We start from the raw sequence: 13822 nt of genomic DNA, 5'->3' as shown, positions 1-13822 counted from the left end.
ATGGGTCAGCATGTGGGTCTATATTTAGAGCAAAGCAGTTCACACTTCAAATACCCTTTATTGCCTATCATGGGTCATTATTCCTGGATGATATCGGAATCTTTTTGCAGCGGCCAAGTCAGGAAATGATAATAAACTCCTACAGTCTAGACATAAATTTCACATAATGAGTTCATAACTGTCAGGGAGATGTGACAGTTCTAGCCTAACCTCATCCGAGATCAGATATTCTCTCACACTTACCTTAAGTAATGTTGATTGTGTGATTACTATTTCTCAAAACTTTTTTTTTTTTAAAGATCCTTGTCAAAATTCTTAACGGTCTGACACTTGAATCCAACACTTGTGAGAGCAGACTCATAAACTTCAGACATAACTGTCTATCTATATCTGTGGCGATTATAGCCATGGCCTCATAACCATGGGTTCACATGAATGACTGTTAGGAGAGTCAAAGGATGCCAAGTCATGCTCTGGTGAAACATTTACCAGCAATGAGTCGATATTTCACCATCAATATAATGTTGAATTACTGGTAGGAGCTGGAAGGGAAGGTAATGAGTTGTGTGGTAGAAAGGGAGGGCAGTGGACAGGAAAGGTGGGCACATGGGAGAGTGAGTATTTTGTTTTGGAATACTAGTCCGCCTCACCTCATCTCAGCACCCAAATGGCCCAGACAAATGCTTTTCAGCACTGTTGCCTGCTGGGAGGAAAAAGCCCCAGATTCATCACTCCTCATATAGGGCTCAGATGTGTCACATTTAAATGTCCGGTCTTCCAACCTGCCACCTCTAACTGAAATGCTGTGTGGTAATCAGACCCCTCTTCACCCCTCGGATGGTTTCAGGCACTTCGGAAACAGATGGCTAAAAACAGCACAGAAGGACACTTAATGATAAAAACCTGCTCACCCTAAAAAGGAAAGATTACACATTTTAAGGGAAATAATGATTAGTCATCATAATCTGGTTATTTTTTTCTATCCAGATATTTGTCTACTACTCTGAGATAAGAGGAGGCCTCAGATAGGATTTCAAGGTTTAGCTGTCAGTCATTTATTATTTCTTTCATCTTTAAATTTATTATATTATGACATTTTGACAGTTGCCAACTCCCTGATAAAGTGTAATTAAGTGTAGGGTTTAAATACTAACTCAAGGAAACCATGGAAGATTGCATCTTTTAAAAAAAATAAACACTATGATTTACCATGCCTTGTCAGGTAAATAAATTACATTTCAGACATCCAGTCATCCTTGTTTACCTTGACAGTATCATTGATAAGTATATATACCCTTCGGAACAGCTAACGTCTATCATATCTTGTCTGTGACAGAAAACTGAAGATTGCCTTTTGAATGTTCAAACTGTGGGCCGGCAGACATTATATTGTTGACTTCCAAAAGAACAGATATAAACCTTTCATTCAAACTACTATATTACTTTTGGACAATCAGATCTTTTGATCGTTCTAAAGCATTTCCTCCGTCAAACTGAGACAAGCATGTCTGCTCTCCTCCCATGCGTCTCACTATTGTGAGAGATTTAATCAGAATAATTCAATCCTCTAAAGCATAAATAGACTATGTATAGATTCATAATAATAACAATCTATTCTATAGAGTGAGTACTCTGAGATGGATGTCACGTTAACACTGAAGGTGTTTGGGGAGGGGAAAGTACTATTCAAAGACAGTTTTGTCCCAGTAGCGGAAGCCATCTTTTAACCTATTTTTAACATGTTACAGAAAACCTACTTAGTGTGATTCATTTGGAACCAAAATGGGAGATACCACGCTTTTGCTTTGCTCAATTACAATCCTGTGGCTCAACCAGCACAAAATTACCAGGGGATTATGTTTGCTGTTATTCAAACATTGTCTCAAATTCATCAAATTGTCTCACTCTGCTCAAAGCTTTTTTCCGAGATTGATTTTTGTGACAGATTTGTGGTGATTTGCTGCCCTCCTGTGTCTCATGTATTAATAATGCTGAACTCAGTGAACATTTGTAACAATAGCAGCATGGCTACGTCCCAATAATCTCTCCTTTCTCCTGAAGTGTGCACTCGTTGACTACTCCCCACAAATGGAAAAGCATTGGATTGGCGTAGGCATAGGCTGTTTTCTGTCATTTATGTTTTAGGAGAGATCATTGGGATACAACCATAAGTTATTGTAACCTATATGTTTTAGGAGAGATCGTTGGGATACAACCATATGTTAATGTAACCTGGGTGTTTTAGGAGAGATCATTGAGATACAACCATAAGTTATTGTAACCTAGGTGTTTTAGGAGAGATCATTGAGATACAACCACAAGTTACTGTAACCTATATGTTTTAGGAGAGATCGTTGAGATACAACCATAAGTTATTGTAACCTAGGTGTTTTAGGAGAGATCATTGAGATACAACCATAAGTTACTGTAACCTAGGTGTTTAGGAGAGATCATTGGGATACAACCATAAGTTATTGTAACCTAGGTGTTTTAGGAGAGATCATTGGGATACAACCATAAGTTATTGTAACCTAGGTGTTTTAGGAGAGATCATTGAGATACAACCATAAGTTATTGTAACCTAGGTGTTTTAGGAGAGATCATTGAGATACAACCATAAGTTATTGTAACCTAGGTGTTTTAGGTAGTCAATGATTAATGTGACTCTGTCTTCACTTTCAGTTCATTTAAGCACTTGATCGGGGGCCTCGAGGATGTCTCAAACAAAGGCTATGAGGATGCAGGGGCCAAAGCCAAGTAAGTATCTCACTCTTCACATACAGTTCCCTACATGCATCCGATGTCCAAAATTGTGCATCGTCTACATACAGGGCATCATTAGCGTCACACATATTCCCGTTTCCTTATACACCCACACATACATATACACTAGATACTGTATACATATATACATGCAACTAACACCCCTCAAGCACACCTCATTACAACAATACAACAACACTAAACTCCCCTAGCCATTGCAAAACCAGATGAGGTTGTAGTCGATGCTTGGAGTTAATTAGTCTTGTTTCATCTGTCTTGCCGTTCCTCTGACCTCTTCCTGGATATAATTATCTCTGCTGCAACGGCTTTCCATAAAGAGAAACTTCATCCAGCCCAACGGCTTTAGTTACATGTGAATCCTACCCCAGTCCCTGCTACAATTGTTGAGCTCTGGAGTTTAGAATGCTTTCTTGATTTCCTGATTAGTGGGAAAATGAGGAATATGAGGAATCCAACCGATAATAGTGATTCAGTTATAGTGGTCTTGTCTTCAGCTTGTCATTTTAATTAGAGAAGACACATTGGGTTTGTATTTCGCTGAACTTAGAACATATTGTAGTTGGTTAGTAAGCAGGCTAACGATACATGCTGCTCTTGAAAACTGATTTGTGTCACGGGCACATATTGTTCTCATAACAGAGTTTGGAAACACTCCGCTCTCCTGTTTCTGCTGCTGAAGTATGTCAAGCAACAAACTGCATGTTCTTTGAGATAATATTAACCATTGTTTTCATCAACTCAAAGCAGATAGGTATTGAACAACTCCTATGTTAAATGGCGTGCAATTAAATCCCATGTTTGTCATTGACGTGGGTAATAACTGTCTGTATGAGGGGGCTCACTCACAAACGTGCAGCCCAGATAACACATCATGGTGACAGAGTAGTCGGTCGTCTGGCCCCTAGAGCCATGGGGAGCCCATCTGTCCCTAGAGCCATGGGGAGCCCATCTGTCCCTAGAGCCATGGGGAGCCAATCGGTCCCTAGAGCCATGGGGAGCCCATCTGTCCCTAGAGCCATGGGGAGCCCATCTGTCCATAGAGCCATGAGGAGCCAATCTGTCCCTAGAGCCATGGGGAGCCCATCTGTCCCTAGAGCCATGAGGAGCCAATATGTCCCTAGAGCCATGGGGAGTCCATCTGTCCCTAGAGCCATGAGGAGCCAATCTGTCCCTAGAGCCATGGGAAGTCAATCTGTCCCTAGAGCCATGAGGAGCCAATCTGTCCCATGAGCCATGAGGAAGTTCATCTGTCACTAGAGCCATGAGGAAAGGCCATCTGTCCCTAGAGTCATGAGGAAGTCCATCTGTCCCTAGACCCTTGAGGAGGACATCTGTCCCTAGCCTAGAGCCATGAAGAGGACATCTGTCCCTAGCCTAGAGCCATGAAGAAGACATCTGTCCCTAGAGCCATGAGGAGCCCATCTGTCACTAGCCATATATGCAGCAGTGTCCTCCATTGTCAGGGGGCCTGGTGTGTGTGTCTCAGATAGCATTTCATTTGGCATTGTGAAGCTCTTTCAATACTACTTTATATAATTTGAAAATGATGCAAGTACCCCCTCTTTTTGTGGTCAGTGATCCTTAGTACAGGAGCTGATTATGGCCAAGTCCTAAATTGAGATATATTATTATTGGTAATGAAACAGGCCGTAGACCTGTGTGCTCACCCCTCAAGATACTTTTGTGGTTCCTCCATCATCTCTAACATCTGTTGTTGTCATGGTATCGTAAGTGTTGTGCCATAGCCTATGAGGAAATGCATGTTTTTTTTTTTGGGGGGGGGGGGGGGGTTGGATGAACACCGGAAATAAGGTCTGTGGTAAACACAGGTTTAGGTCTTATAGGTTTTGTTCTATGAGATAATCTTCATCAGATTACATTAAATCTGGTGAATTTTTAAGCATTTACAGTGCCTTCGGAAAGTATTCAGACCCTCTTGAATTGTTCCACATTTTGTTACGTTACAGCCATATTCTAAAATGTATTAAATTGTGTTTCTCCCCTTATCACTCTACACACAATACCCCATAATAACAAATAAAGAACGTTATTTTTTATACATTTTTTCTAATTGATATTTAAAAAAATCACATTTACATAAGTATTCAGACCCTTTACTCAGTACTTTGTTCAAGCACCTTTGGCAGCAATTACAGCCTCGAGTATTCTTGGGTATGACGCTACAAGCTTGGGACACCTGTATTTGTTTTTCAGACTCTTTTCTGCAGATCCTCTCAAGCTCTGTCAGGTTGCTGCACAGATGTTCGATCGGCTTCAAGTCCCTGCTCTGGCTAGTCCACTCAAGGACATTCGGAGACTTGTCCCGAAGCCACTCCTGCGTTGTCTTGGCTGTGTGCTTAGGGTCATTGTCCTGTTGGTAGGTGAACCTTCGCCCCAGTCTGAGGCTCTGAGTGCTCTGGAGCAGGTTTTCATCAAGGATCTCTCTGTACTTTGCTCCGTTCATCTTTGCCTCGATCCTGATTAGTCTCCCAGTCACTGCCGCTGAATAACACCCCCACAGCATGATGTTGCCCCTACCATGCTTCACCATGGGGATGGAGCCAGGTTTCCTCCAGCATGTGACGCTTGGCATTCAGGCCAAAAATAGTTTAATCTTGGCTTCATCAGACCAGGGAATCTTGTTTCTCATGGTCTGAGAGTCTTTAGGTGCCTTTTGGCAAACTCCAAGCAGGCTGTCATGTACCTTTTACTGAGGAGTGACTTGAGCCTGGCCATTCTACCATAAAGGCCTGATTGGTGGAATGCTGCAAAGATGGTTGCCCTTCTGGAAAGTTATCCCATCTCCACAGAGGAACTTTGGAGCTCTGCCAGAGTGACCATTGGGTTCTTGTTCACCTTCTTGACATAGACCCTTCTCCCCCGATTGCTCAATTTGGCCAGCAGCCAGCTCTATGAAGAGTCTTGGTGGTTCCAAACGTCTTTCATTCAAGAATGATGGAGGCCACTGTGTTCTTGGGGACCTTCAATGCTGCAAAAATGTTTTGGTACCCTTCCCCAGATCTGTGCCTTGACACAATCCTGTCTTGGAGCTCTACTGACAATTCCTTCGACCTCATGGCTTGGATTTTGCTCTGACATGCACTGTCTACTGTGGGACGACCTTATATAGACAGGCTTGTGCCTTTCCAAATCATGTCCAATCAATTGAATTTACCACAGGTGGACTCTCAAGGATGATCAATGGAAACAGGATGTACCTGAGCTTAATTTCGAGTCTCATAGCAAAGGGTCTGAATACTTATGTAAATAAGGTATTTCTGGTTTTTGTTTAAAATAATTTAGCAAAAATGTCTAAAAACCTGTTTGCGCTTTGTCATTATTGAGTATTGTGTGTAGTAGATTGATGAGTAAATTGTTTTATTGAATCCATTTTAGAATAAGGCTGTAACATAACAAAATGTGGGAAAAGTAAAGGGGTTTTAATACTTTCCGAAAGCACTGCATGTAATCATGTACATAAAACACATAAAGGCCACTGGTATTATCTTAAAGAACAAAACGTATCAGATCTCATAAGCCTTTGTTTACCACAGACCTTATTTTCAGCGTTTGTCCCAAAACCCCATTCTTTCCCCATTCATTTTCCCCTATAGTAATGGATGAACGAACCAGAGGTAAGTAATTTCCTGATTTTTAGGACTACAAGCTGGCGAGCTCTATAGAGACAGACAGGACTCTCATAACTTCATCAGTCATGGGATGGAGTATAGAGAACACATCATTTGAGTATGCGGTTGGGTCAATTAAATATACAGCACCCACAATAAGGTGTCTGCAATGACTAAGTAAACAGACCAGACTCCATTTGTGTCCATGGAGTCTAATAACATTCATTAGTTAGTGAGATACCTGTAGGCCTAGTTGTTAAAATGGGCTTTGTGGTGTTTCTGGGAAAACAAACTCTATTTTAGGTTTTCTGATCTACACGTGAAAAACGAAGCATTATCTGAAAGGAAATACAAACAGGAAAGGAAATCTATAATTGTCACTCTTTTTGGAAATAAAGTTATGATTTATTTCCACAAATATATCCAATTTGCAGAGGTGCTAGCTAGTATTTCCCATGTTGAATTAGCCCAATTCTTAATTCTTAATAATTCCCCATTTCTCCTACTCCCAAATCCAGACAGCTGATGTTCTGAAAGAGCGGCAAAATCTGGACCCCCACAAATCAGTCGGGCTAGACAATCTGGACCCTTTCTTTCTAAAATGATCTGCCGGAATTGTTGCAACCCATATTACTAGCCTGTTCAACCTCTCTTTCGTGTCGTCTGAGATTCCCAAAGATTGGAAAGCAGCTGCGGTCATCCCCCTCTTCAAAGGGGGACACACTCTTGACCCAAACTGCTGCAGACCTATATCTATCCTACCCTGCCTTTCTAAGGTCTTCGAAAGCCAAGTCAACAAACAGATCACCGACCATTTCGAATTCCATCGTACCTTCTCCGCTATGAATCTGGTTTCAGAGCTGGTCATGGGTGTACCTCAGCCACGCTCAAGGTTCTAAACAATATCTTAACCACCATCGATAAGAAACAATACTGTGCAGCCGTATTCATTGACCTGGCCAAGGCTTTCAATCACCACATCCTCAGCGGCAGACTCAACAGCCTTGGTTTCTCAAATGATTGCCTCGCCTGGTTCACCAACTACTTCTCCAACAGAGTTCAGTGTTCTAAATCTGAGGGCCTGTTGTCCGGTCCTCTGGCAGTCTCTATGGGGGTGCCACATGGTTAAATTCTTGGGCCGACTCTCTTCTCTGTATATATTAATGATGTCGCTCTTGCTGCTGGTGAGTCTCTGATTCACCTCTACGCAGACGACACCATTCTGTATACTTCTGGCCCTTCTTTGGACACTGTGTTAATTAACAACCCTCCAGACGAGCTTCAATGCCATACCACTCTCCTTCCGGAGCCTCCAACTGCTCTTAAATACAAGTAAAACTAAATGCATGCTCTTGAACCAATCACTGCCTGCACCTGCCCGCCCATCCAGCATCATTACTCTGGACGGTTCTGACTTAGAATATGTGGACAACTACGAATACCTAGGTGTCTGGTTAGACTGTAAACTCTCCTTCCAGACTCGTATAAAACCTCTCCAATCCAAAGTTAAGTCTAGAATTGGCTTCCTATTTCGCAAAACAAAGCATCCTTCACTCATGCTGCCAAAAATACCCTCGTAAAACTGACCATCCTACCGATCCTCGACTTCGGCAATGTCATTTACAAAATAGCCTCCAACACCCTACTCAACAAATTGGATGCAGTCTATCACAGTGCCATCCGTTTTGTCACCAAAGCCCTATATACTATCCACCACTGTGACCTGTACGCTCTCGTTGGCTGGCCCTCGCTTCATACTCGCCGCCAAACCCACTGGCTCCAGGTCATCTAAAAGACCCTGCTAGGTAAAGTCCCCCTTATCTCTGCTCGCTGGTCACCATAGCTGCACCCACTCGTAGCACGCGTTCCAGCAGGTATATCTCACTTGTCATCCCCAAAGCCAATTTTGCCGCCTCTCCTTCCAGTTCTCTACTGCCAATGACTGGAACGAACTACAAAAATCTCTGAAACTGGAAACACTTATCTCTCTCACTAGCTTTAAGCACCAGCTGTCAGAGCAGCTCACAGATCACTGCACCTGTACATAGCCCATCTATAAATAGCCCAAACTACTACCCCATCCCCTACTGTATTTATTTATTTATTTTGCTCCTTTGCACCCCAGTATTTCTACATTGCACAATCATCTACTGTCAAATCTTCCATTCCAGTGTTTTAATTGCTATATTGTATTTAATTCGCCACCATGGCCTATTTATGAACTTTACCTCCCTTATCTCACCTCATTTGCTCACATTGTATATAGACTTATTTTTCTACTGTATTATTGACTGTATGTTTGTTTTCCTCCATGTTTAACTCTGTGTTGTTATGTGTCGAACTGCTTTGCTTTATCTTGGCCAGGTCGCAGTTGTAAATGAGAACTTCTTCTCAACTTGCCTACCTGGTTAAATAAAGGTGAAATAAATTTTTTTTTAATAAAATGTGTTACGTTTTCTTGGTAACATCGACAACTACAGTAAAATTGTAAATAGGCAAACGTAGTTCCCATGTATAGTAATACAGTCGGCTGCTACTACAATTCCAGCAGTCCCATCAATCAGTCCGTTGATCAGGGTCCCAAGCCTTCTGCTGGCTCTGTGTCCCTGGCTTTCTCCCATCAATCAGTCCGTTGATCAGGGTCCCAAGTCTTCTGCTGGCTCTGTGTCCCTGGCTTTCTCTCATCAATCAGCCCTTTGATCAGGGTCCCAAGCCTTCTGCTGGCTCTGTGTCCCTGGCTTTCTTCCATCAATCAGCCCGTTGATCAGGGTCCCAAGCCTTCTGCTTGCTCTGTATCCCTGGCTTTCTCCCATTAACCAGCCCGTTGATCAGGGTCCCAAGCCTTCTGCTGGCTCTGTGTCCCTGGCTTTCTCCCACCAATCAGCCCGTTGATCAGGGTCCCAAGCCTTCTGTTGCTCTGTGTCCCTGGCTTTCTCCCATCAATCAGCCTGTTGATCAGGGTCCCAAGCCTTCTGCTGGCTCTGTGTCCCTGGCTTTCTCTCTCTCTCTCTCTCTCTCTCTCTCTCTTGACCCTTAGCCAGAAGGGCCTGCTCTGTGCAGAGGGCAGGTTGCGTCCACCACCATAAGGGTCTCTCACGCTAAAGGTGACACCACACGGTGGCAGGGGGGGGTCTGGAAAAGCTTGCGGGGTTCAGGCTGGTATACTCTGCCCCCCTACCTCCCTCCTCTGTGTCCCTAAGGTTCCGTATGTTCCTATGTTCCCTGGCTGTACCCTCCCCAGGCTCTCCTTTTTCTGCCTCCCCAGGTGGAACAGGTTCTATATTTGTAAACATTAGAGGGTGCGGGACAGCTCCGGGACAGCTGTTTCAACTCGGTTCCTCTAAAGTACTGGAGGCTGGTGAGGGGAGGACAGGCTTATAATAATTTCTGCAATGGAGTGAATGGAATGGTATCAAACACATGGAAACCATGTGTTTGATGTGTTTGATACCATTCTATTTACTTCGTTGCAGCATTACTATAAGCCCGTCCTCCCAGATTAAGGTGTCACCAGCCACCTGTGTTCTAAACACGTATTGGTTTTCTGAGGCGATTCAGTGGTAGGGGTATAAACAGCTTCTATATGTGGCAACAGGGAAGCCCGGCCAGAAGCGCTGACCTTGTGGTTTTCTGACCTTGCGGTTTTCACGTGTGTGATAGAGAGCTCTTGAACTCAATTCAGTCTCCCCGTTTTGTTGTAGAGGTCTTTTCTACTGTCTCTTAATGTTTATGAGCCTAACTGAACTTTTTTAGTTAGGCTCAACTTATTTCATAATCACATTATTTAAGAGAGAGGTACTTAAAAATTGCACTGTTGGTTAGGGACTGTAAGTAAACATTTCACTGTAAGGTCTACCTACACCTGTTGTTGTATTCGGTGAATAAACGTTGATTTAATTTATCTTCAAAAAGTTACATTTCAAATTCTTGATCAACTCATTGACATTATCTGTAATGCTATTGGTAAATCAAGGGAGCGTGTTACCTGTTTACTACTGAAATACAATCTTGAAATCTTGAAAGAATCTTGAAAGACACTTATGAAAGAGGAGTTTATTTTTGTATTTGGCCTTTAGTCCCAGCCTAGGCAATGTCTCTTTGAATAGTGCCAGTGCAGTGGAGTCATGTGGTAAAATCCTGACATGAGATATTATGGGTAACTCAGACTTGAATGTAACCCCTGTTTTTGTGGACATGAGTTATGTGAGGCGATCCCTCCCATAGATCCCGATCCTTGCTGTCTGGGATCCTTGGTACGTCCCAACCCTATTTAAAGTTTAAAAATAGTTAAGGTAAGGGTTAAAGCTACAGTCTTAGGAAAAAGGGTTCTTCAGCTCTGCCCATAGGCTGTGCCCCTCTGTGGAAAGGGTTCTACATGGAACCCAAAAGGGCTCTACCTAGAACCAAAAGAGTTCTACCTGGAACCAAAAAGGATTCTTTAAAGAATACTAGTGTATTCAACCAACAGTTCAATAGAAGTTTAATAGAAAATAGGGCAGTAGCTAAATTCAATTCAAGCTACAATTACGAGTACATGGTGGGAGTCAAATCGTTTTGAGATCATCAAAAGTCAACAACATCAAAGGCTGCACGATTGATCAACACGTGCATTACTTACAATACAAGATACAAGGTAGCCTGAATGAACGAAACACAATGTGACAAGGATAACACCGTGTTGAACTGACCCAGGCTTGAGTTGTCAGGTCCGCAGATCAAGGGGGCGTAATCGGGTCAAAATACTGCATTGTATGTTCACACCTGGCAGCTGGTTTCAATAAGGATGTTTTTTTTTGTCGTCTCTGCCCATGTGGTCGCTTTATTGTGAGCCATGTGGGGGTCAAACACCTATGGGTCGGTCTTAGTTGTGCATTGACCCCTGAGGTGAGCGGCCTCATCCAGCCACAGGTTCGGACTTAGCGTATATTTTGACAGCTGCCACGGCAGCAATAGTGTAGTGAACATGTCAGAATGGAGGAATGCGACTGTTGTGTTGTGATCACACTTTTCAGCAGCAGGTCAGGTATTTTGAGGGGCAAGGGGGCAGTAGCATAGATAAATTGAATTGGATAAAAACATTTTTTTAAGTATTCGTGTCTCATAACAGGACATTGTGTGGCTTTAGTATCCATATGATGAAATGTTGTGGTTTGAAGACATGTCTTTTCTAGCACCCGGAAAGGATTGTAGGCTATATGGCGTTGTGTAAAGGGTCATCTTAGGTCAGTAGGCTTCAAAATAAGGGCAGCGAAAAAATATCCATATGGTTTGAGAGTCTAGAATTCAATCTTGTGTCTACATTCACCATCTTGATTTAGGAGAAGATCCCTGTTAACCTAAACCTCGTCACAGCTTTATCAAAGTCATGGGCTTACCCTGGGACAGAAGAATGGGACTGACTGACGACGTTGTGGAGAATCACCACACCGCTGAGTCCCCTCTCAGTCCTGTCCACTGAAGACATCACTCAGCATAGCTTCTGTCAGCAGCCCACCAATTACATCATGTGACACCCCACCCGTAACCTTTTACCACTTAAGGCCTCGAGAGAGTTGAGTGGCGGAATAGACTCCACAACAAGTCAGGTGGCCACATTTGGGGGGTAAAAAAAACTGTTACTATATAAACAGAAAACAAAAACCCTAGGATTCACACAGATTTGAAATACGACACATTCTATTAGAACTATAAAAATACAATTTGCATGAGTTGAGCATTTAATTAGACATTGACTAGATATTTGGTCCTGTAAAAGTTTGAAATTATTGGGTGGCCTTCGGTAAGGCCTTTATACCGTCTACACAGCCTCAGTTGAGAGTCGACCTATAAGCCCTGAACCTATTGTTCGGCATAAAGAGTAGTGTTTCAGTAGTGGGTCACCATTCCGATGAGCGGTCAGCCCATGTGCGTTTGGTTGACATTGGCCTCAGTAACGGCTTACATCTGGCAAGGCACCCAACCCGTGTTGAGATGCAAGACTTTTTCCATTTCTGATTCCAATAGCTCATAAAAAGCCAGTGGCACTTGTTGTGTGAAGACTGAGGGCCAACCCAGGTTGATGTGTTGGTGTGTGGATGGTGTGATTCATCCCTCGATGTAGTCGTTTGCCCCCTCCCAGGCCCCCATCATGTTCCTCTCTTATTGGCTGGTGTCAGGTTCTACACACTGCCAGGGAGTGCGAAGATGTCATCACTTTCCTAGAAGCTTGTCACAGAAGTGGCTAGTAGCCAGTAACCACTCCACTCTTCCCCTGTCTCTTGGGACTCACTTCCCACCAGCATCATGTGATACAGTGGGTGTGTGTTGAGGTTATACTACTAAAATGACATGGGTCCTCCCTGTTTTGATCACTTCAAACTCACATTGAAGATGGGAGATAATTCCCAGCATAAAATGGGACAGTTGAAGCCGACACTTAGTCACATTCCCAACAGATCCTGGGGATCACTCGGGAGCTCAGATGTCTGTTCACTGCAGGGAAACAACCTGATCGCCCCTGTTCACAGGATATTTTCAGGCCTTCTTCCAGGCATGTATATCTGGTAGATTTTCCATACAACCACACACGATTATTATACACTATTAGGAAAAAGGATTCCCAAAGGGTTATTCGGCTATCCCCATAGGAGTTCCAGGTAGAACCCTTTTGGGTTCCATGTTCCCTCTGTGGAAAGGGTTCTACATGGAACCCAAAATGATTTTACCTGGAACCAAATAGGGTTATTCAAAGGGAACTCCTATGTGGACAGACAAAGAACCATTTTAGGTTCTAGATAGCACCTTTTTTTTACTAAGAGTGTAGGAGTGAATAATTGATTATTCACTTATTCACCAATTAGCTGAATTGAAGACCGTCCTTCATGATTGTCATTAACAACCAAGTTGGTTCAAACTAATCGGGAAATCAGGAAAATTACTCTCTCCACATCAGCACAGTGAGGGACCAAATCCTGTCCATAGTGGTTTTCTATGGAGATGTGATCAGCAGCTGAAGTTTATCAGTGAGGTGTAAGGCCTTGCAGATGATGGAGGCTCAGTTTGGCAGCAGGGAAAGGTGTGAGAGCCTTGATAACTGGGCAAACCTCAAGCAATGTCCACGTGCTAAAAATACCAGTGGGATCAGCCAGGCAGTATTAGTAGTCACTGGTACTTGGAGCTGAGAACATTTGGCTTTTTGTTTTGGCATGGACACACCTTAGTCGCTCGCTGTCCTGCAGTCTGGTTTCAAGGCTTTAGTCTCTTCTTAACTTGTGGTCTAAGAAGGTGTACTGTAACGTTCATTGCCGTCTGCAGAGCACACGTTTTATCAGTGTTGGATTCAACTTTCTTGGATTGAACTTTTAGAGGGATACCTCTACCAGAAGTCTATGTCTGTCTATTTCCTTTGTTTTGTTTGCAATACTCCTGGT

At 43.1% G+C, this 13822-nt stretch overlaps 1 protein-coding gene across 4 annotated transcripts in view; it reads left to right on the top strand.

The window, feature by feature from the left end:
- LOC110491369 (cGMP-dependent protein kinase 1) overlaps positions 1-13822 on the top strand; it is a 187088-nt gene that overhangs the window by 167174 nt on the left and 6092 nt on the right. For all 4 annotated transcript variants that reach the window (XM_021564758.3, XM_021564757.3, XM_021564756.3 and 1 more), the window contains exon 9: positions 2683-2757. In XM_021564758.3, coding sequence (XP_021420433.1) covers positions 2683-2757 — 75 coding nt within the window. The remainder of the gene's footprint in view (positions 1-2682; positions 2758-13822) is intronic.

Source organism: Oncorhynchus mykiss, chromosome 16 (assembly GCF_057628025.1).
Source record: "Oncorhynchus mykiss isolate SJ-2025 chromosome 16, ASM5762802v1, whole genome shotgun sequence".
In the NCBI taxonomy this organism is placed as follows: Eukaryota; Metazoa; Chordata; class Actinopteri; order Salmoniformes; family Salmonidae; genus Oncorhynchus; species Oncorhynchus mykiss.
This window is presented reverse-complemented; position numbering and strand designations above follow the sequence as displayed.